The sequence below is a fragment of the Aulonocara sp. 'chitande type north' Nkhata Bay genome, linkage group LG6 (genome assembly GCF_057382095.1).
Source record: "Aulonocara sp. 'chitande type north' Nkhata Bay isolate Kocher_YH1m ecotype deep benthic linkage group LG6, A_spYH_male_GT1.1, whole genome shotgun sequence".
NCBI classification, from domain to species: Eukaryota; Metazoa; Chordata; class Actinopteri; order Cichliformes; family Cichlidae; genus Aulonocara; species Aulonocara sp. 'chitande type north' Nkhata Bay.
In genome coordinates this window covers 20952565-20975816 of record NC_141349.1, presented here as the reverse complement: position 1 = coordinate 20975816, position 23252 = coordinate 20952565, and the positions used below count along the sequence as shown (strand labels likewise).

Genomic DNA, 23252 nt, shown 5'->3' with positions numbered 1-23252 from the left:
GCTTAGATACTCTATAGACTTGTGAAATGTATTAACTGTTGCTTAGGTTTCGCATTTCTTTTTTTTATTTAAAAAAAAACAACAACCAGCAAACACACAAAAATTTGACATCAAACTTCTGAAATCCACAGTCTGACCCCGGAGCAAGATGGCGGCGGTGCAGACGGATCTCACTAGTCCAGCTAGGGGGCTCCTGTGCACTGATATTAGTGTGTCCTTCACTTTGGACCCGAGCGGACACCGGTCAACATGGCTTTCGCAGCTTCTCAGATCGTCAGAGGCTTCTCGTCTTCAGCTGTCCGAAATGTTGTTATTAAAAATGTAACGATCATCGGAGGTGGACAGATGGGTGCTGGGATTGCACAAGTGAGTAAGCGAAAAAGGAGCAGTCTGGCCCGTGTTTAGCTAAGCTGCTAGCTAATTTCAATGGGTTAAGGCCAATTTGGCTGTCATATTCGCATAGTGGCACTGTGCAGGTTGTCTAGCACTAGTTATTCAAAACTTGTTATTGTCCTCTTTTATCGCCACTTACGCTTACAGGACACTAGTGCATGCAGAGTAAACACACCGCTTTGAATTTCAGTTTGTTGAAAATATAAAAATCAAAGTGGACTTTGACTCTGTGCATTAGAGTTTTTTGCATTCTCTCATGTTTACTCTTAGCTGTGCTGTAAACACAACATCCTGCTTACGTGGAGTTATATATCTTGAAATAAGGTACTGGGCTCAGAGCCACCTCTTGGCAAGATTGTTCATGAACTGTTTAGACAGATGCAACTTGGTGGAGCGCATGCAAAGACCCTGTTACGTTTTTGTTTGATCACTTTTCTTTTAGATTCTGTTTATGTAATTTGGTGATAGTTTTCCGGAATTTTTCATTTTTATGTTACACATCAAGGTCAGTAAAGTTACCATATAAAGGATCCTGGTGGCCATTAAGTGAACTTTATATTTGGGTGTAGTTGGCAGGTGTTCAAGTATGTCTGCCTAGCCTAGTCAAACTAACCCACAAAGAGTTTGAATGTGTCGGATTCAACCAAAACCGATCCCCCACTGGTGGCTGCGTTTGGAACAATCTTGAAATATTTTCTTTCTTTAAGGTTGCCGCATCAACGGGCCACTCTGTGACACTGGTGGACACGTCTGACGACATCCTCAAAAAGTCCATCAAATTAATTGAAGGGAGCCTTAAACGAGTGGCGAAGAAGAAGTTTTCCGATAAGCCAGAAGTGAGAGGCTGTAAATTTACTGACAAAATGAGCAGCAATATCAGCCACACCATGAAATTTGAGCAGTTTCTTAAAAATGTTGTTTGGTTTGTTTCAGGCAGGTGAAGAGTTCATCAAGAAAATTGTGCAGAAGGTGTCGACCTCGACAGATGCTGAATCTGCCGTTCAGGGCTCGGATCTTGTGGTGGAGGCCATTGTTGAAAATCTAAAGATCAAGCAGGATCTTTTCAGTAGGCTCGACAAGTTGGCACCATCGTAAGCTCTCCTTCAGTTCTGTTTATTTGTGTAAAGTGTAAAGCTTTTAGCTCTTGGCTTAGATCACCTAACATACAATGATGTGCAAAAGTCTTGAGCCACCCCTCATTTCTTTATATGTTGCTTCCAAGGAGCCAGACTTTCCTGTCATTTATTGAACTCTCAGTCTGGTGTTCAACTAACCCTGTGAACCCACGATCAAGGAGACGTAGGGTTTTCAGATTCATACTATAAGGCCTTTGACCTCAAGATCGGAGAGGTCATGATTTGCATTTCAGCCAGTGGTGTTGGAGATATTGTCAAAATGAATTATGAATGCAGAAAAGTACCTGACTGGCACCAACTTCATTTTTCTGCATGGCAATGATCCCAAATACACTGCCGTGCTGTAAAAGCATACCTGGATAAAAAAAATACACAGTGGAAGACTGTCGTGGATCGGCCTCATATTATTGTAGCAGTGTGGGATCATCTCAGCAGAGTACAGAACAAAAGGCAGCAAACCTCCAAAGATGAGTTTTGAGTTTCCTTCAAGAAGCCTGGAGAGCAATTCCTGAAGACTACTTAAAGAAATGACAAGTAGTGTATGCACGTATGAAGACTTTTGGTGGCACAAATGTACTTTCATGGCATTTATTTTTTAAATTAAATATATAGCCAGTTTGGATCTATTTTCAACTCCCAAAGGCAATTACGCAAGCAAACTTGATGACACCTCCCACCCAGATCCAGCAAAACAAATTGGACCAGACTGATTTAAGATTGTGTGACCAGACTTTTTCATGATTGTGTGCTCCCTGTCTTTTCTATGCTGACTTATCTCTCAGAGTTCAGCATCAGCTTGCACACTCTGCCTGAATGTGAACACCTTTTGGCACAGTCAGAAAGACTTGTAGGATAGTGATCATTAAAGTGTTCACCATTAGCTTACCATGGCCAGTAAGGGGGGAATTATTCAGATGTATGCTTTAGGAAAAGCAGCAGTACCACCTTATAAAGATACACCCCACTATAAATAAAATGTTGTAAATATTATTAGCAGGTTTTAAACAAAGTATAAAAATTAAAAGAGAAAAATATTCTCCATTAGTGTAAGAAGCAGGAGTAACTTCACAGACAGCTGATTGTTTATCCACACTGTGTAATCAGTCAGAAAATACTTGTCTCCCAGCTTGCCAGGGTCTACTTTTGTTAAGAGGACTTGGAAATGCTCAAAAAATGACAAACTGTAGACTCCAATGGCTTGTAGTCAAGCCAGTGTCCAGAGACAGTACCCAGCTGTAGCCACAAGATGGCAGTAATTTACATAATGGACACCAACACGCAACACGCCCAGACGTTGCTTGCCTTTCTTGTAGTGACCATGTTACAGATCAAGTAAGTTAAGTAAGTTGATCATGGCCTTGTTAAAGGCAATAAAAGGCGTATTTCTGCTTTATCAACTGATGTCTGTGATATGTGTTGATTTCTTTCTTTAGGCACACCATCTTTGCCAGTAACACATCCTCGCTGTCTATCTGTGACATCGCCAGCTCCACCAACAGGCAAGACAGATTCGGTGGCCTTCACTTCTTCAACCCAGTTGCTATGATGAAGCTGGTAGAGGTAGGGTCTTAAGAAAAGAATCATTATTAGCACGCTCATTTTCTTTATTTAACAAGATACAACACAAATAAACATCTTTAAATACCAGGAAGTAATATAACACATTTATACATGTATATCATGTATAATTGGCTCATATAGCTGAATCCTGTTTGCAAGAACAATAAAAGAGTTACTAACAGGATCTGTCTTGAGTTTTTTGTGTATTGTACATCATAATGCACGTAGTGGCATGCAGGCACACATGTCTTTATAGGATTACTATAAGTAGCCTATCCTATAGTTACGATAGTATAGTGATCTTTGTTTAACTTTACTATAGTTATAGAATTACTATATCTTGGGCAAACCCTGTATTATTAGAATTGCACTATTACAACAAAAGCTGCTAAAGTCTCCATCTTCCACAGGTGATTGGAACTCCTGCAACAAGCCAAGACACTTTGGATTCCCTCCTGGACTTCAGCAAAGTGCTTGGAAAAACACCAGTGTCCTGCAAGGTGAGGAGTTTTTGCCTATAGCTTAAGCAATAAAGTTGCTCATTTTGTATCAGTGGCTCACGTTAAGGTCTGGGATGTGTTGTATTAGATGGTAAGAAAATGGCTTGCACATGCTCAGTGTATTGGATTGCTGTGGCCGTCTGTGTTAAATCTTGAAGTCTTGGTACCAGATACTGCAGGTCTGCTTCAAAGGTCGGTTCTGAGCTGCTGTGTTGACACAAGAAACATAACCTGTTTTCACTACACTGCACTACCTTACCCAAGGTTTAGTGCAGACTGTCAGCACTAGTGTAACTTCATGCAGCTGCTGACGGAGAACATTTGGCCTACACAACCTGAGCTGTGGTGTGTGCCACTGTGTTTTCGCCACTCCAGAAGCAAAGCTTCGCTCACCACCCTCGTTGAACCAAATCCAGCGTGCATAGCAGACACACAAGTGCAAGTGGTTACGATGAGGCCGACAGCAGCAGCTGGAAGTGGTGCAGAATTTATAGTTTCCCAAAATACTGTAAAGCAAAATGTGGTTAAAATTCAGTAAATAACAATAAGGGATTCAATCATGTCAAGCTATTTGCTAACATGCACACTGTAGTAATATGCATGCTTCATGAATCCAAGGCTGAATTTCACATGCACACTTATTTTGTGTGTATTTAAATGGACTTTTGTAGTGCTTGTCTACTCAAGAAAACACAAAGTTGGGTTTTTTTTTGTTACTACAAGTCTTATTCACCAAACACCAAGCATGTTCATTCATAGTTTCATCTATACCTAAGTGCTTTGTCCAACATTCACACACACTCACGCTTGGGGCATAAATAAAAAAAATAAAAGGATGCATTGAGCCAGGTATTGATCCACCGATTTGTAGATGACCTGCTCTACTCCCTGAGCCGCAGGTCACAAAAGTCTTAATAGGGACTTTTAGTCGTCCTTTTTCTGCACACATTAGTTCAATTCAATTCAGTTTTATTTATATAGCGCCAAATCCAGTGTTGGGGAGTAACGGAATACATGTACCGCCGTTACGTATTTAGAATACAAAATATGAGTAACTGTATTCCGTTACAGTTACCGTTTAAAAAGGTGGTATTCAGAATACAGTTACTTTGTTGAAATAAATGGATTACACTGCGTTACTTTCCTGTTTCATATTGTCGCGGGTCAGGACTGTTTGGGTTTTGTTTGACAGCTACGTTCTTTCGTTCCAGGCGGCAGCGTTACGGTTGCCATGGTTACAGGGCGACGCTCTCTCTCTCTTTCTGCGACTGTGTGTTTCCTGGGTGAGAGAGCGCCTTTTCGTTGTTGTTGTTGTGCTAAGCTAACAGGCAGAATGCTACAAGCATAGCTCTAAAGAATGTAGCATCATGGGCAGTATAGTCCGTGTTGCAGGGAGAATGGACTGCCAATCACGTTATGTGTCTGTGAGCGCGAGGAGGGAGAAAAAGGTACGAGTTGTCGTCGAGGAAAAACGGGAGCTGGAAGCATGTAAATATAATAATAACCACTGCAGCCAAGAAGAGTGCCTGACAAGCCCAGTTGTAAGTAAGCTATTAAGACTCGACTGTACACCGTGTTCGTGTTTTCCTCCGAAAACAATAAGTTCCGTTGGAGCAGCCTTTCAACGCCTCTCTCTGTCTCTGCTAGCAAAGTTGACCCACACAACAAAGTAAAGCTATTTTTCGGCTATGAGCCGACAGGGACCCCGACGTATTAGTCAGAGGTCCCTTTACTACAGTTCGGAGTCGCGGACCTTCAGTAATAGTAATAAATCACACAGCAATAGTACATTCACGTTGTTGTAAAAAGCATGATAATATATTAAGTAATCCAAAGTATTCAGGATACGTTACTCTCATTGAGTAACGTAACGGAATACGTTACAGAATACATTTTGGGGCATGTATTATGTATTCTGTAATGGAATACATTTTAAAAGTAACCTTCCCAACACTGGCCAAATCACAACAAAAGTCACCTCAAGGCGCTTTATATTGTACAGTAGATACAGAGAAAAGCCCAACAATCATATGACCCCCTATGAGCAAGCACTTTGGCGACAGTGGGAAGGAAAAACTCCCTTTTAACAGGAAGAAACCTCCAGCAGAACCAGGCTCAGGGAGGGGCGGAGCCATCTGCTGCGACCGGTTGAGGTGAGAGAAGGAAAACAGGATAAAGACATGCTGTGGAAGAGAGACAGAGGTTAATAACAGATATGATTCAATGCAGAGAGGTCTATTAACACATAGTGAGTGAGAAAGGTGGCTGGAAAGGAAAAACTCAATGCATCATGGGAATCCCCGGCAGCCTACGTCTATTGCAGAATAACTAAGAGAGGATTCAGGATCACCTGGTCCAGCCCTAACTATATGCTTTAGCAAAAAGGAAAGTTTTAAGCCTAATCTTGAAAGTAGAGATAGTGTCTGTCTCCCGAATCCAAACTGGAAGCTGGTTCCACAGAAGAGGGGCCTGAAAACTGAAGGCTCTGCCTCCCATTCTACTTTTAAATACTCTAGGAACAACAAGCAGGCCTGCAGAGCGAGAGCGAAGTGCTCTAATAGGGTGATATGGTACTACAAGCTCATTAAGATAAGATGGGGCCTGATTATTTAAGACCTTGTATGTGAGGAGCAGAATTTTGAATTCAATTCTGGATTTAACAGGAAGCCAATGAAGGGAAGCCAAAACAGGAGAAATCTGCTCTCTTTCTGGTCCCTGTCAGCACTCTTGCTGCAGCATTTTGGATCAGCTGAAGGCTTTTCAGCGAGTTTTTAGGACATCCTGATAATAATGAATTACAGTAGTCCAGCCTGGAAGTAATAAATGCATGAACTAGTTTTTCAGCGTCGCTCTGAGACAGGATATTTCTAACTTTAGAGATTTGTTTGACAACTTCTCTTTCAAGGATTTTTGATATGAAAGGAAGGTTGGAGATTGGCCTATAATTAGCTAAGACTGCTGGGTCTAGAGATGCTTTTTGAGTAAAGGTTTAACTACAGCCAGCTTGAAGGCCTGTGGTACATAGCCGATCATTAGAGATAGGTTGATCATATTTAAGATCGAAGAATTAATTAATGGCAGGACTTCTTTGAGCAGTTTTGTAGGAATGGGGTCTAAAAGACACGTTGATGGTTTGGAGGAAGTAATTATTGAAGTTAACTCAGAAAGATCAATTGGAGAAAAAGAGTCTAACTTAACATCAATGGTACTAAGAGTAGCTGTAGATAATATTACATCTGTGGGATGATTATGGTTAATTTTTTCTCTAATGATTAAAATTTTATTTGTGAAGCAGTTCATGAAGTCATTACTAGTTAACGTTAAAGGGATTGTTGGCTCAAAAGAGCTCTGACTTTTTGTCAGCCTGGCTACAGTGCTGAAGAGAAACCTGGGGTTGTTCTTATTTTCTTCAATCAGTGACGAATAGTAAGATGTTCTGGCTTTGCGGAGGGCTTTCTTATAAAGCAACAAACTATTTCTTCAGGCTAAATGATGATCCTCTAAATTTGTGACACGCCATTTCCTCTCCAGATTACGAGTCATCTGCTTTAGGGTACGTGTTTGAGAATTATACCACGGAGTCAGGTACTTCTGATTTGAGGCCTTAGTTTTCACAGGAGCTACAGTATCCAGAGTCGTACGTAGTGAGGAGGTAAAATTATTATTAACAAGATAATAATTTGGTTGATGGGGTAGTATTCAGATAGCTGCTCTGCTCTATGGGTACTGAAGATGCTAACAGTGGGTGGATTATATTCTTAAACTTAGTTACAGCGCTTTCAGAAAGACATCTACTTTGATAAAGTCTACTCTCCCCTGCTATGTAATCAATTATTGTAAATGTAAATGTTATCAGGAAATGATCAGACAGGAGAGGGTTTTCAGGAAACACTGTTAAATGTTCAGTTTCTATGCCATATGTTAAAACAAGATCTAGAGTGTGATTAAAGTGGTGGGTGGGTTCTTTTACATTTTGAGAGAAACCAATTGAGTCTAATAACAGATTAAATGCCATGTTGAGGCTGTCATTTTTAGCATCTACATGGATGTTAAAATCACCCACAATAATTATTTTATCTGAGCTCAGAACTAAATTAGATATAAAGTCTGAGAAATCAGAGAGAAACTCTGTGTAAGGCCCAGGTGGACGATAGATGATAACAAGTAAGACTGGTTTCTGAGTTTCACAGCTGGTGTGGACAATGTTAAGCATCAGGCTTTCAAATGAATTAAAAGTCTGTCTTGGTCTTTCGTTAATTAATAGGCTGGTGTGAAAAATTGCTGCCACACCGCCCCCTCGGCCTGTGCTTCAAGGTTTCTGGTAGTTAGAATGACTCGGGGGTGTTGATTCATTTAAACTAACAGAATCATCCTGCTGCAACCAGGTTTCTGTAAGGCAGAGTAAATTGATTTGTTGATCAATTATTAAGTCATGTACTAACAGAGACTTGGAGGAGAGAGACCTAATATTTAATAATCCTCAATGTTTTACTCTTTGGTTCAGATGTGGATACTGTATTGTTCTTTCTTTGTAATTTTTTTATGTTTAAGTTGTTTGTTGCTGGTTTTTAGTTTGTTTTTTGTCTTTTTGGGAGCTGACACAGTCTCAATGGAGATGGGTTTTGGGGGGGGTAGCAGGAGGAGAGAAGCTGCAGAGAGGCGTGTAAGACTGCAACTCTGCTTCCTGGTCCCAACTCTGGATAGTCATATTTTGGGGGGTTTAATAAATTTGTCCATATTTCTAGAAATGAGAGCTGCTCCATCCAAAGTGGGATGGATGCCGTCTCTCCTAACAAGACCAGGTTTCCTCCAGAAGGTTTGCCAATTATCTATGAAGCCCACATCGTTTCTTGGACACCACTCAGACAGCCAGCAATTTAAGGAGAACATGCGACTAAACATGTCACTGCTGGTCTGATTGAGGAGGGGACCAGAGAAAACTACATTGTTTTGGCAATGATTTAATAGAGTACACATGTGAACAACTCTGCTTTCTGTCTTTAGTGTGGAACTAAAACCTTAATCATGTTGAACCTCTCTTCATTCAGGATACCTCTGGATTCATTGTGAACCGTCTACTTGTTCCATGCATGATGGAGGCCATCCGGTTGTATGAGAGAGGTGTGTGTACCTGCTGTTTCTACAGCTCCTTCAAGCATCCTTCAAGCTTTTCACCGATTCCTCTAACTTTGTTGATATTCTGTTTTTCTAACCTCTCAGGCGATGCATCCAAAGAAGACATTGACATTGGTATGAAACTCGGCGCTGGTTATCCCATGGGGCCATTTGAACTTGCTGATTATGTAGGACTAGACATAGTAAAGGCTGTTATTGAAGGTGAGTAAAAATCCATAGACACTGTAGTTGTTTATGTGATTTTGATTTAAACATGTGACAGCCTGTGATGAGATGGGACCGTCTGTCTGTATGTCTTTAGCCTTCAAGACAAAGGATCCTAAGAACCCTCTCTTTGATTCGAGTGACCTGCTGAACAAGCTGGTTGCAGAGGGCAAACTTGGCATAAAGACAGGAGAGGGATTCTACAAGCACAAGTGATCTGCTGTGAATGTGTGCATTGATCACTGAAACTAGCTCTACAACTGATCAGACACTGGAATAGATAAGTGCCTTTGCCGTGTGCATTAAAGAGCAACTGTTTGCTAAGTCAGCCTGTCAGTTTCCTTTCAGTGTCCAGCGAATTTTAAAGCTGAATAAAGAGATTTTTAAATACTTGCTGTCTGTTGTTATTTTTAGAGTGAGAGATATCGATGACTTATTGGATGTGCAGGTATCATATTTATGAGCATCAGTTAAAAAAGGAAAACATTTTAATGGTAATAGAAGAATGATGATATTGTTAAGACAAAGACTAAAATGTAAGTGGTTGTGCCATAGAAGGCAGCCCTCAAACTAAACTTTTGAAGTTGCTATGATGGATACTTTCATACTGGACTTTCAAGTCAACTCAAGTGGCTTTATTGTCATTTCAGCCACGTGGAGTGGCTGAAATGACAGTGAAGCGAGACAGCGTTCCTCCAAGACCACGGTGTTACATATAACAGACAATCAGCACAGGACTACATAAAGTGCAAGTGTGCAAAAATTGCAAACTGCAAAAAAAAAGAAAAAAAGAAAACCGTGCAACACAGTCGTGAGTCATCAAAGTGAACAGCAGTGGGCTGAGCACACAGCCCTGAGGGGCTCCAGTGCTCAGTGTGGTGGTGTTCCTGATGCTGTTACCGATCCCAGCTGACTCAGGTTTCTCCGTCAGAACTTTCATGATGTATCCAAAAGACAAAAGGTTTAAATAAAGCTTTGTTTGCTAAAAAGTTCATAATATCATTTTAAAAGTTGATAGCATAAAAGTGTTGTTTTCACACGGTCTTTGACACTATTACTAGTGATTGCTGTGTGCACAGAACAATGAAATAAATTATAGAATGATTATTATAATAATTACAGTAACACTGCTTTAATGTATTTTTTTTTAGGTTTTGGGGTTTGTTTTAGTAACGGACATAAAGCCACTCAACCTTTGAGCAGAGTCTGACTCTGTCTGCCCTGACTGGTGCAGAATTCATATGAATTCATACTTTTGGATCCTCAATTCTCTTTTATGGACTGATTTACGTTTTTCACAGCAACTTTGGGAACAGAAACAGGTATCTGAGATGCTTTCAGACATTTGCTGTTATGACAGCGGCCAACTCTCATTAGAAATAAATGCTCATAATGTGCAACTTTGCTCTGCGCACACAAGAATTACAGTATGCACACTGATGAAAGAAAGACATAGGACTTTTTAATTCTACTTTTGATTTGGAAGTTGGATGAATAAAATATACTATTCACAGAGAGGACATTTTGTGTGAAAGAACTAAATTATTTTTGAATAATTTCATAAAACGGGCCTGAAAGACAGCTTCAGGCTGGAGAACTATTCCTGAATACTGCTCGAAGAATAGATGTGATCATACCAAGCAGTAAGTCAGCATTGGGTAAAACATAAAAAAAGATCCTGTGTTGCTCAAGACTTTTGTACACTACTGTATAGTGTATAGGCTATTCCTACAACAAAAAATATTCTGGGAGTGTGAGTCACTGATAAGTGGTGAGAAAGGTGTCAAGAAAAGAAGAAAGTTGTGAACACAGCACTTCAGTAGTAACTTTTTTCTTACAGCTAGTCCCAATCACTTGCGTTTTCTTCCTGTTGTGTTTTCACCACTAAACAGCTTTGAGTTGTACTATAGATTTATTTAATTATTTGATTTCACCAAATGCTTCATTGATCCCCAATCATGATCAGGATTTGTTTTTCAGACCACATTTCTTCGTCCAAGATAATGGTTCACTTGCAGGGTTTTTTGTTTCCAGGTAGGCTCTTTCTATTGTTGTTTACCCAGTAAGCAGCACTGGAAAATATGTACACAAGAATGAACTGGCAGTGTACAACTTATCATGTCTTTGCAGTTCCTGTTGCTTTCTTTTTTAAGAAAAGGGAAGCTATTTTTCCTCTTCTGTGTGTCCTCTGCATTCTACAGAATTTAATCTACATCATTTTTCAGTGCTTACTCTTGTGTTCTTATGCTTTGCCTAAAGTAAACACTCCACACGGTGCTTCAGTTGAGTTCTCCGCATGCTGTTTGCTCAAAATGCACAGCAATCTGCTTACATGGCGTTTGTATATCTGCACAGTGCCATCTGTCAACAAGGTTATGTAAAAACAACTAAGACAGATTTAATGTAAAGGAGCCATGAACTTATCATCAAGGTCACTTTTCTTCAAAGTTTTATGGTTAATGTTATATTAATATTTATGTTGATCACGTCTCCTTCCAAAAATAACAAGCAGCGATGGCTTTGAAATGACCTTGAACCGTTTTCTTTAAAGGTTGCCACATCAACGGGCTACTCTGTCACACTGGTTGACGCGGGTGACAGTATCCTCAAAAAGTCCATTAAAACAACTGAAGGCAGCCTCAAGAGTGGCGAGAAGAAGTTTAAGATAAGGCAGAGGTGCAGTTAACAGGCTGCTGTTCACTGGTTTCACCAGACTTAAGCTACTGTGCAGAGGTCTGGGGCAACAACTATAAAACAACATTACATTCACTTTTTACTCTTCAAAAAAAAAAAAGCAGTTCAAATCATCCACAATGCAGGTTATAGGGAACATACAAACTCACTATTTTTGCAGTCTGAAATATTGAAAATTGCTGATCTAGTGAAATTCCAAACCCCACAAATTCTATTCAAAGCAAAAAAAAAAATTCAGAGTATGTTTTCTTTGAAAGAAGTAAGTTATAATTTAAGGGGTTTTTGTGACTTCAAAACAGGGAAGGTACGTGCTACAAGAAAAAGCTTTTGTGCTTCTGTTCATGGAGTGAAACTGTGGAACAGTCTGAATATGGAACTAAAGCAATGTCCAAACATGAAACGGCTCAAAAAGAGTTATAAAAATATGATCTTCTCGATCTATAAAGAAAGGGAATATTGAAATTGAGTGAATGTCTCTATTTAAAAAATTTCATGATGTGATATTATAGTATATAGTATATATTGTATTCAGATATCTGTTCACTATTTTTATTACAGATTATATCAGTAAGGAAGCTGACTAAATATTAACTGATAACTTATGGCAAAGGGGTGGGATTAAATAAGTGTGTACTTCTTCCCACTCCCTTTCAACATGTAAATGAACCAGAACGGTAGAAATATTGAAATGTATTGATTTTGTATAGTATTTCTTTTTTTTTTATCTCTTATTTTCTTTACCAAATGTACCTGTATATTGTTTACATGTTTGAAATAAATTAACAAAGAAACAAACAAGCAAACATGAACAACCAGATCATTAATCCTGTGAAATGTGTGCAATATCTGGATAACGTTGGGTTTGGTTTGTTTCGGGCAGGTGAAGGGTTCATCAAGAAATGTCGTTGCAGAAGGTGTCGAGCTCCACAGACGCTGCATCTGTGGTTCAGGGCTTGGATCTTGTGGTCGAGGCCGTTGCTGAAAACCTAAAGATCAAGCTTTAGATCTTTCATCATAAACTCTGTCTCGGTTCTTTTTGCTGTTGTAAGCTTCGGCTCTATTGAACACATAAGATATATGGACTGTTGCAAAGCTGCAGATGGGCCTGTTTTTGTTTTTTTAATTATCTATCTATCTATCTATCTATCTATCTATCTATCTATCTATCTATCTATCTATCTATCTACCTACCTACCTACCTACCTACCTACCTACCTACAGTGGGGCAAAAAAGTATTTAGTCAGCCACCGATTGTGCAAGTTCCCCCACTTAAAATGATGACAGAGGTCAGTAATTTGCACCAGAGGTACACTTCAACGTGAGAGACAGAATGTGAAAAAAAAAATCCATGAATCCACATGGTAGGATTTGTAAAGAATTTATTTGTAAATTAGGGTGGAAAATAAGTATTTGGTCACCTCAAACAAGGAAAATCTCTGGCTCTCACAGACCTGTAACGTCTTCTGTAAGAAGCTTTTCTGTCCCCCACTCGTTACCTGTATGAATGGCACCTGTTTGAACTCATCATCTGTATAAAAGACACCTGTCCACAGCCTCAAACAGTCAGACTCCAAACTCCGCCATGGCCAAGACCAAAGAGCTTTCGAAGGACACCAGGAAAAGTATTGTAGACCTGCACCAGACTGGGAAGAGTGAATCTACAATAGGCAAGCAGCTTGGTGTGAAAAAATCAACTGTGGGAGCAATCATCAGAAAATGGAAGACATACAAGACCACTGATAATCTCCCACGATCTGGGGCTCCACGCAAGATCTCATCCCGTGGGGTCAAAATGATCATGAGAACGGTGAGCAAAGATCCCAGAACCACACGGGGGGACCTGGTGAATGACCTGCAGAGAGCTGGGACCAAAGTAACAAAGGTCACCATCAGTAACACACTACAACGGCAGGGAATCAAATCCCGCAGTGCCAGACGTGTTCCGCTGCTGAAGCCAGTGCATGTCCAGGCCCGTCTGAAGTTTGCCAGAGAGCACATGGATGATACAGCAGAGGATTGGGAGAATGTCATGTGGTCAGATGAAACCAAAGTAGAACTTTTTGGTATAAACTCAACTCGTCGTGTTTGGAGGAAGAAGAATACTGAGTTGCATCCCAAGAACACCATACCTACTGTGAAGCATGGGGGTGGAAACATCATGCTATGGGGCTGTTTTCTGCCAAGGGGACAGGACGACTGATCCGTGTTAAGGACAGAATGAATGGGGCCATGTATCGTGAGATTTTGAGCCAAAACCTCCTTCCATCAGTGAGAACTTTGAAGATGAAACGAGGCTGGGTCTTCCAACATGACAATGATCCAAAACACACCGCCCGGGCAACAAAGGAGTGGCTCCGTAAGAAGCATTTGAAAGTCCTGGAGTGGCCTAGCCAGTCTCCAGACCTCAACCCCATAGAAAATCTGTGGCGGGAGTTGAAAGTCCGTGTTGCTCGGCGACAGCCCCAAAACATGGTAAATGGCCTGCATTTGTATAGCGCTTTTCTAGTCCATAGGACCCCAAAGCGCTTTACACTACATTCAGTCATCCACCCATTCACACACACATTCAAAACATCACTGCTCTCGAGAAGATCTGCATGGAGGAATGGGCCAAAATACCAGCTACTGTGTGTGCAAACCTGGTAAAGACCTATAGTAAACGTTTGACCTCTGTTATTGCCAACAAAGGTTATGTTACAAAGTATTGAGTTGTATTTTTGTTATTGACCAAATACTTATTTTCCACCCTGATTTACGAATAAATTCTTTACAAATCCTACCATGTGGATTCATGGTTTTTCTTATTTTTTTTTCACATTCTGTCTCTCACAGTTGAAGTGTACCTCTGGTGCAAATTACTGACCTCTGTCATCATTTTAAGTGGGGGAACTTGCACAATCGGTGGCTGACTAAATACTTTTTTGCCTGGATGGATGGATGGATGGAAAAAAAACACAATAACCCAAGAATCTCATTTTTTAGGTATACTCTTTCAGTTCTAGGAGGCAGGAATGTGTTGCATGCCATCCGTTGGAAAAAAAGTGCAACACAGACCGATGACTCTGTGTCTGTGTGTTAGACGAAGTGTTACCTACAATTTACTAGCTGGGCTTACATCCTCATTTTAAGTTTGACAGGGTTTCAGTAGGTAAAGGTAAATGCTTGGACAAGAATTGAGCTGCAGTTTGGGGAAGGCCTCGAAGGGGGCTGGCAGATCCCCCTGTACTAAATAGGAGTGAAGAAGTTAAAGTAGGGATGCACCGATACTGGTATCGGGTATCGGGGCCGATACTGTAAAATGTGTGTGTACTCATACTCGTAAAAGTTAACCGATACCATGAACCGATACTAACTTATTTCATTAATTAGAGGGTGGCTTGTCATTTCTGTTGCAGTTTTTTAGATTGGCCACTAGGGGAACATCCCGCGCTAAACAGGCACAGGGTTAGGCGAGTGAGACTGGTGGCTCCAGATAAAAAAGAGAAACTGGAGGCTGCTGTAGCAAGGCTAAACAAAATGTCAGCAGTGTGGACCGGAACAGCCAACTTTAACTCAGGTTTTGGAAAAGCGATGAAAAATGTCAAGAGAAAATCCACGGGCAGTTAAAATAACAGAGGCTCTGACTCATTTTATCGCTCTGGATGACCAGCCAATGCCAGTCGTGGAAAATCAGGGAGATAATGGTGCCAAAACTTTCTGAAGAGGTAAAGACAAGCAGTGTGGTCATTTTTATTAAGATTTAATTTTTTATCGGCAGATAATAAAATAAAACCTGTCTTCCAATTCATTGCATTTGTGTGTGTGTGTGTGTGTGTGTGTGTGTGTGTGTGTGTGTGTGTGTGTGGTAGAAGTATCGGTTTTTGTACTCTCTATCGGCAAGTACTCAGATCCAAGTATCGGTATCGTATCGGTTTGAAAAAATTGGTATCGTTGCATCCCTAAGTTAAAGAATTGAGAACAAGGAGGGACGGAGGGTGGGGCACGTAAATGAGAATGAACAGCTTGCAGAACTGAGGGAACCTATATAGATTACAACCGGAAGGAGCGTGCTTGGAGGCGTGGTCCCACTCCTGAAATTCCGATACATAATCTCCAATAGTTAAAAGACATGATCATAAAGTGTAACTTTGGACCGTTACTATTTTAGTTCTGGCTACTTGCAAGTGCACTTCTGTGATTCTTTTGTTTTTTCCCCACTGTCTTAAAAGTTTTACAGACCGCAATCATCAACTTGCATGGCCTTTATGTTGATGACATAAAAGGACACTCAAAAAAAGTTGCCTCATGGCTCTTTACACTGTAGGGTACGGACTCTAGAATATTAGAAAAAGAGCCCTAAGACTTAGAAAATCCCCTACGAGCTAGCACTAGGTCACGTCAAAGGAAGAAATCCATATCTAGTATAATTTAGTGCATGAGGGGGAAATGAAGAAGAGCTTAAGAGAGAAAAGACAAAAGTTAGAGATGTGTAGTAATGGTAATGAAGGCTCTCATTCTGTTTTTGGAAACTCCAGGAACCACAATGTAAGCCTGCAGTCTGAGAGTGAAGCACTCTATCTGGATAATTTGATACTGTGAGGTCTTTAAGGTGTGATAGGGTCGGATCATTGAAGATCTTCTCCATGACCTCAAAACACCTGGAAAATGCAGATATTTTGTAATTGGGGTTGAGGGTTTTGGTTTTCTGTTTTGGTTTTCTCCACTTCATTCAAGACACTTCATTCACAACTAGCGCTATATTGGAAAGTCTGTGTGATATTGGAAAGAATCCAGGCAAGAATATTAGTGCTGCAGATAACATCACAGGGAACTCACTTGCTTCACAGTAGCACAATTAATTCTTGTATCTTTCTTTTTTAAATTTAAACCCATTAACCATTTGATACCATTCTCCTCGCTGGTTACCCAGCTCACAGCTACGGCTCTCGAAAATCTTGTTGTTTATGTGGTTCAGGATTTAAAGGTTGTTTATGATTCAGAAGGTCGGTGATTCGATCGCCACCTCCTTAGTTTGTTGCAGAGTCCTTGGGAAAGATGCTGGGGAGTTGCTCTAAAAAGCAGCTTTCTGCCAGTGCAGGGGATCTGACAGATATTCCAGGATGGCGAAATGATTTGTGGGTTTGTAGTGCTGATCTCTTAAACTTAAGGCTAGGTTTGCGGCATAAGTTACCATGGAAATTTATCCCACTAACCACCTTCACAACCCTGAAAACCCAGTTAATCCTGAAGTTACCTTGCTAAGCACTTAATTCTCATTCATAGTACAGGCTTTAGGTGAAGGAGAAAGTGAAGGAGCAAATATTGTTAGTTTAGATTAAATCCACTGCAACATTATGCTATCCAATTTGTATCTGGATGTTTGTTTGCCTGTTTGTTGTTATTTTTTTACACTTGGAGAACATCACATATGCAAACAAACATATTAGATTTTTAAAAAATTAAAAAGGGATGGGGGGTATGGTTCTTCTAGTGAATTTAAATAATTCACTTGGTAAATAATTCACTCATCATTTAATTGCTTTGCTAAGAAATTTATTAGTGTTTTATAATACAGCAATTCCCATTCATACCTATAAATGTAAGTACAGTGGAACAGAGTGATAACTGTTTTCAAAGGAGAAATAAATGACAGTGTTTTTGCAAGAAATGGTTATCTACAGTGTATTTTAAAAGAATCGAGGCACAAATTATGCTATCAGAATACAAAGTAAATGTTGGTAAATTCGACCAAAACTTGTGGGCTATATTACTGCTCCACCACAACCCAAAGGTGCTCTACTGGATTGAGATCTGGTGACTTCATTGTCATGTTGAAGGAACTAGCTTGAGATGATCTGGCCTATCATCATGTTGGAAATGGCCATCCAAAGATGGCTATACTAACAGTGTCAGCAGCAACACTCAGGGAGACTCTAGAATCGAATAACTTTTCTTCTGTATTTTGATGCTCGGTATGAGCGACGGTAGGGCAGCTTGACCGTGTCTACATGGTTAAACGCACTGAGTTGCTGCCATGTGATTGGCAGATTATAAATGTGCAGATCTGCGTTAATAAGCTGTTGAACAGGTGTACCTAACAAAGTGGCCAGTGACAGCTGCCAGACTACACTGGCTACATCTTACACAGTTAACTGTTTTTAGGCTTTTAGTGATTACGTGGGTTTGCTGTCATTCCCTTATTTTTATTATTCACAAATGTATTTTTATTGTATTCATGTATTCTGTTATTCACATCTTTTGTTTTAATCTTGTAGCTATGTTTTGAAAAGTACTGTACAAATAAAAGACTACTTTCACATAAAACTGTGGACGTTTTTATCCATTTTAAACTCAAATGAATTGTGAGCACAAAATGAATACTTTGCAGATGCTGTCATAATGCACTTGACACATTCTCAATCTTTTCCATGTCTTGTTAACCCAACACAAACACAAGGTGGTGCTGTTTCACTTGAAATGGTCCTTGATGAGACTGCAGGGTCACAATTCGGTTCTTTGGATTTAAGACATTTCAAATTAATCAAAGGGATCGATTTACTTTAAAAATGAATTTTATCACCATAAGAGTTTTAACTGAAGACTGTTAAATCCGATAACTGTGCAATTTTTACATCTGGAAACTTGTTACTCAACTGTAGTTTTTGTTCTTCTTTAAAGGCTCAGATACTCCAAGATTATATTTTCACAGCAGCACTGCTAGCACTACTACTTTAATATACAGTACTGTTCAAAAGTCTTGTGTCTCATTTCTTTATATTTAGCTTCCAAGAATCTTCTAGCTTGTTTGTTTGTTTGTTTTAAGTGCTCTTGAACAATAGTTCAGGCTTTCTGAAGGTCTTTCAAAGTTTTTCTTTGAACATTGGTTGCGTTTTCAGCCATTTTTGATCCAATCTTTGTACTTGGTCATTTTCAAAGCAATGCTTTTGTTTGTTTGTTAATTGACTTAACACTGACTATTGAGTCATTCAACCATAAATGGCATCTTAAGTCAAGAGAGGTCCCTGTTATAGTTGGCAAATTACCAATTTAAAATACTATTTTTAGGGACTTAAAGCATCTTTTTGTGCTGTTATCAGCAGCTTGCTGGAAAAACACATAATTTGTTACCATTATTTTTAGTCAGATCTACACACAAAAAAAAAAAAGGACAAAGTTTGACAAACAAGAAATTGAATTTTTGCACTAACAAGGTGATTTCTTAGCCAGAGAGCTGTTAGCCAAAAACCTGGCATATCACAGCATGGTGTGCAGTGTGTCCTTCAAGGATTTGAGGAAGAACAGAAGAAGTGGCAGGCAGGCAGGCAGGCATGCAGGCATGCGTGCATGCATGCAGGCAGGCATGCAGGCATGCAGGCATGCATACATACATAAATAAAAAACTAGAGCAGATGAACGTCTACTTCCTTAAAAAACAGTTACTGTTACTGTTCACTGAACCCTCTTTAGAAATGGTCTCAGTGGAAGAGCAGCTATTAGGGGAAATGGGAATAAAAGGCTGAGGTGTGCCACATTATAAGGTCAGGAAAAAGGAACAGTTCAGCCAGTACTGAAGTATAAAGATGGCCATGCCACATATGGACTTTCAAGCTTGTTAGAACTGTACAAACTCTGTTTAATTTATATACTACATTTCCATGTTTCTTTGCACAACTTTCAGTAAGTCTCTAGACCTCTTTCCCCATTTTCATATCACAATGCAAAGAAATTAAGGAGTTGTTCAAGACTTTTACACAGCACTGCAATTCTGCATAAATTTAGTCCCAATATTGTTGCTTGTCAGCTTCTTTAAGCCTTTTAATAAGTTTCCTCCAACGCAAAAGCAAAGCGATGTCATGTTTTATCCGTGTCACACCACCGAGTGTCACTGCTGCCTGCGAGTGCTAAAACTGCACGCTCCAATGACGACACACAGAATGTTACATCTGGCACATCTAGCTCTGGTCTTTCCACCACACAAGTGATCAAATGAGCCAATGGTGCCTTTTTATTGTTTTTCTTTAAAAAAACAAAACAAAAAAAAAACAAAACATGTTGAAACGGTTCAAATATGACCACTTGGGAAGCAAAGAAAAAAAATGCTATACCAAGATGACAGTGACCTAAAACATGAGACTTTAGAAAAAAAAGGAATTAATCAAGTAATACTAAAAATAGAGCATTAAAATCAAGATGTTACAGAGATGTTTGCATGGAATAAACAACATGGCTAAAGACCACACTATTAGCTACCAGAGAGAAAAGACAAAAAGGTCCATTGCAATAAAAGACAGACTGTCAAGTGCTGGGGTAAATATATATTTCTGCTTCATATGTCATGTTTTAGAACAATAAAATATAGGCCTCTGAGCTGTCACTCTCGCCTTTGTCCTAATGTTGCCTGCAAAAATACCAAGAAAATTGACATAATCCTGACAGTTTAAAAAGTACACATACTGAGCATTATTTTACATCTGAGCAAGACTCGAGGTCACTATTTGTTACAAATAGTTATCAAAAGAAGCCTTAAGTTTCAATTTTCTGCAAGACGCTTCAACAAGAAAAATGGCTTTCCTGTGTCCAAAGCTTATTTTCATATATACCACTATATATATAAAAAACAAAAAACAAAAACCATATTAAACAAAGGGGAAAAATAATCACAGAAATATACACCAAGAAACTGAACAAGGGTTCAGGATACAAATAAAAGGCATTCAAAAATTATATTCAGTCTAAAATGAAAAGCAAATCCAAAATGTTGATCCTTTTTTTGCACCAACTGGTCGTCAGCAACGAACTAGAAATCTTGAGGGCGTTTCTTGGACAAGATGAGATCCCTCCATCTTCCTTAGTGCAGTCTAGAAAGAGGTGTTTGGTCAGTCAGGGATGGAGGGGTGGGGGGTGGTGGCAAACCCCCAAAATGGTCTCTCAAAAAAAAAAACAAAAAACAACAACAACAACAACAAAAAAAAAAACCCAGTGAGAGAAACACAAGGGGCGGGGAAGTAAATTACAGACTAATGAACTACACAAAGGGGAAAAAGAGGTGGCAAAATAACTTAGAATAACTTAGTAGCAGGTGTTTTGACTGTTACGGGCAGTGCAGAGTGGGGGAGGGGGGCATTTGTGCACACATCACAATTGCTGCTATTTTTCAGTGCAGTGCCACAGATTTGCAGTAAAGCCAACATTGAAAAGGAAAACTGACGAAACAAAAATAAAAAATATATATATTAAAATGAAAATAACCACACAGATGTTAACTCGATGCTTTCAGAGTGAGACGGCACGGTTACGTGAGGGTGCTCCTACTATAATCATGATTGTCTCGGTCAGTTCGGTTCAGTGTCTCTACAGCAGGCGCCTTTAGGGAGGAAGTAGAGTCAAACAGTGATTCTGGTGACGGCGGTGGCATGTGATGGTGGCAAAGGAAAGCGGGTAGGGTTAGGCAGGGTATCGACGGGGGGGTTGTGGGGTGCTGTGGGGGTTTCTCTGAGAACTGGAGGCTTCGGTTTTGGAGATTTAAGGGTCTTCATGGGATCTAACAGGCCTCCATCTCTAGCAGAGGGCCTGAAGCTGCTGCCTTTGCTTTGCATGTGGAGAAACTGTTGCGTTTTCCTCCTAGAAGAAAAGGGAATAAAAGAAATGACTGCATCTGTACACGAAAAAAAACCCCCAAAACTGCTGCATTGTGAACACCACATGCCAAAACATGAGTTATATTCACACTGTTCATCAAAAAGCAGACAAGACAAATAGAGATGACTCAGGGTGACTCCCATGTGTCTCACCATGCAAGCATGCTCCCCTTAGTTCAAGGGGGTGGGAACAAATTATCTGTCATCAGCATCTACATAATCAATCATTTGCTTTCAGTTCGTGGTGTCAAAGCTGGTTGAATGAAACTCTTTGCAGCAGTGTGGAGCCTCTGAGCTACAGAGGCCTTATAGGTCAGTGGCAGGATGTGGGCTGGTCTAGCTTTGATCTCATGTAACGTGGGGGTTGCCTTGACCCAGCTGGCAGTGCTGCGCTCTTCTTTGCTCATTCCTCCTCTCATGCTCCCTCTCTTTCTCTCTCTCTCTCTCTCTCATGCTGGGGTTGAGCGCCCAATTGTGTTTCTTCTGGTTGACATTTATGCTGCCATTGCAGGTGGGCGACGGGAAAACAAGAAAAAGGAAATTCTGGGTCTGTCTGAACACCCACGCTTCTGGTCTTGGGACAACATAAGAGCGCATTCATGGTTCTATAGGTGGTAGACAAGCGTATCCCACATTAGAAAAATGCCAGCAGGTACTATTATTTGATCCCACGCTTGCAGCATATTTGTAATAGCTTCAAAGTGGCATTTATAAGCAAGTGTAGCCTATGACTGACCCCGGTCTACTGTGCCACATCAATCTGTTTTTGACAATAGACGAGGAATACAGTACTTAATACATTACAAGATATCTGTGACTGCAGAAGGATTAGTGTATTATATGGATCACTATTAACTTTTAATGTGTTGCTTCATCTAATTAGCTTCCACCACTGCAAGTCCTTTTGCTACAGTGTGTTTCTTCTACTTTACAGACAGTTAACAGACTCAGAAAGTAGTACCTCCAGTCGCTCAGCTTAAAGAGTGTACTGTGAAGCAAGATTACCAAGTTAGCCAGATACACTGAGCCTAAACCTGGATAAATCACCAAGCTAACTTATGCTAAACACATTACCTGGTCATGAGCAGATCTGAAAATCAGTTGCATCATGTTATTACTGGTTCTTTTATTAACAGCATGTTTTAAGAGTGATGTAGATTCTCTGCTGAGAGAATGTGTTTCATTGTGCGTGCAATTTGTTTAGCCATAACTTACGTAGAAAACACCAAATGATGTCCCAGCTGTAAAGTTACTGGAATTTGCCCGCATAAATGTTAGTTAGTTTCAGATTTGGTTTTTAATTTGGTGCCAGCGCATAAAGTTGCAGAGCTCCAAAAACGAACAGCTGTGATAAAATACATTAACTCGAGTAAATTTGGTTATTTTGGTTGCTCTGTGTGCTATCATCATAATCATCTGATAACATCTCCAATCTGAGTAGGGGACACTCATAGGGATCATTTTGTGGGGGGGGGAAAAAAAGCATTGCATGGCATGTGGAACGCCCCCTTTTTTATGTGAGCGAGTATAGAGCCCGAAGCAAAGAACTGGGCTTAACAAAGAAAGCTGATAACCACTGCCCTAAAGCCCATCACCTCTTACTGTGGATTTAGGCTTTGTCAAGCCAGCTAATGCAAAGAAAGCCTGACTGTGTTGAATTTTCTTTCAGTATACCCCTCTGTTAGGACAACCTATTAAGAGCACTTGTGTACTTTTAAAGACTATACATATTTAGTGCCCGTGTATTGCTAAAGCTGATATTAATCGACCGACCAGATGACAGTGAAGCTGATGACAGCTTGAATATTTATATTTGTGTCCAATCAAAGTTATAGCAGAACTTTATCACATAATAACAGTAGTCTTATCTTCTCAATGTGAATAATCTTGAACATGTGACTTTGGGGAAAATGTGTTCCATCTTTAACTGGAGTGTTAGAGAAAAAGCTTTGCCAAAACATAATATCCCCCTCACATCTCCAGTGTGGTGTGTTATTTACTAGTACTAGTA

General features: G+C 40.0%; 2 protein-coding genes across 8 annotated transcripts in view; one reads left to right on the top strand and one right to left on the bottom strand.

Annotated features, from left to right (window-relative positions):
- The first annotated feature begins 139 nt into the window (after positions 1-139).
- hadh (hydroxyacyl-CoA dehydrogenase) lies at positions 140-9319 on the top strand. 2 transcript variants are annotated; one of them, XM_086295542.1, is made up of 8 exons: positions 144-366; positions 1101-1229; positions 1327-1484; positions 2963-3089; positions 3500-3589; positions 8638-8710; positions 8810-8926; positions 9027-9319. In XM_086295542.1, exons 1-8 carry the CDS (start codon positions 250-252, stop codon positions 9143-9145), a joined length of 930 nt encoding a protein of 309 aa, XP_086151668.1. In that variant the 5' UTR covers positions 144-249; the 3' UTR covers positions 9146-9319. The 2 variants fall into 2 exon arrangements, with proteins under 2 accessions (XP_086151667.1, XP_086151668.1); XM_086295541.1 differs by having other exon boundaries at positions 140-366; positions 8638-8926.
- A 7829-nt stretch (positions 9320-17148) lies between these two features.
- The window catches only part of lef1 (lymphoid enhancer-binding factor 1), a 44752-nt gene continuing 38648 nt past the window's right edge, over positions 17149-23252 (bottom strand). For all 6 annotated transcript variants that reach the window (XM_086295534.1, XM_086295535.1, XM_086295536.1 and 3 more), the window contains one exon: positions 17149-21224. In XM_086295534.1, the coding sequence (XP_086151660.1) occupies positions 21145-21224 (80 nt within the window). In that variant the 3' untranslated portion in view covers positions 17149-21144. The remainder of the gene's footprint in view (positions 21225-23252) is intronic.

What these genes read in the sequence shown, in the direction of transcription:
- hadh (XM_086295541.1), top strand. Translation starts at nt 250, where the DNA reads ATGGCTTTCGCAGCTTCTCAGATCGTCAGAGGCTTCTCGTCTTCAGCT. An exon ending in TGGGTGCTGGGATTGCACAA is followed by an intron (nt 367 to 1,100) that starts GTGAGTAAGCGA and finishes TCTTTCTTTAAG; the next exon opens with GTTGCCGCATCAACGGGCCA. An exon ending in AGTAAAGGCTGTTATTGAAG is followed by an intron (nt 8,927 to 9,026) that starts GTGAGTAAAAAT and finishes GTATGTCTTTAG; the next exon opens with CCTTCAAGACAAAGGATCCT.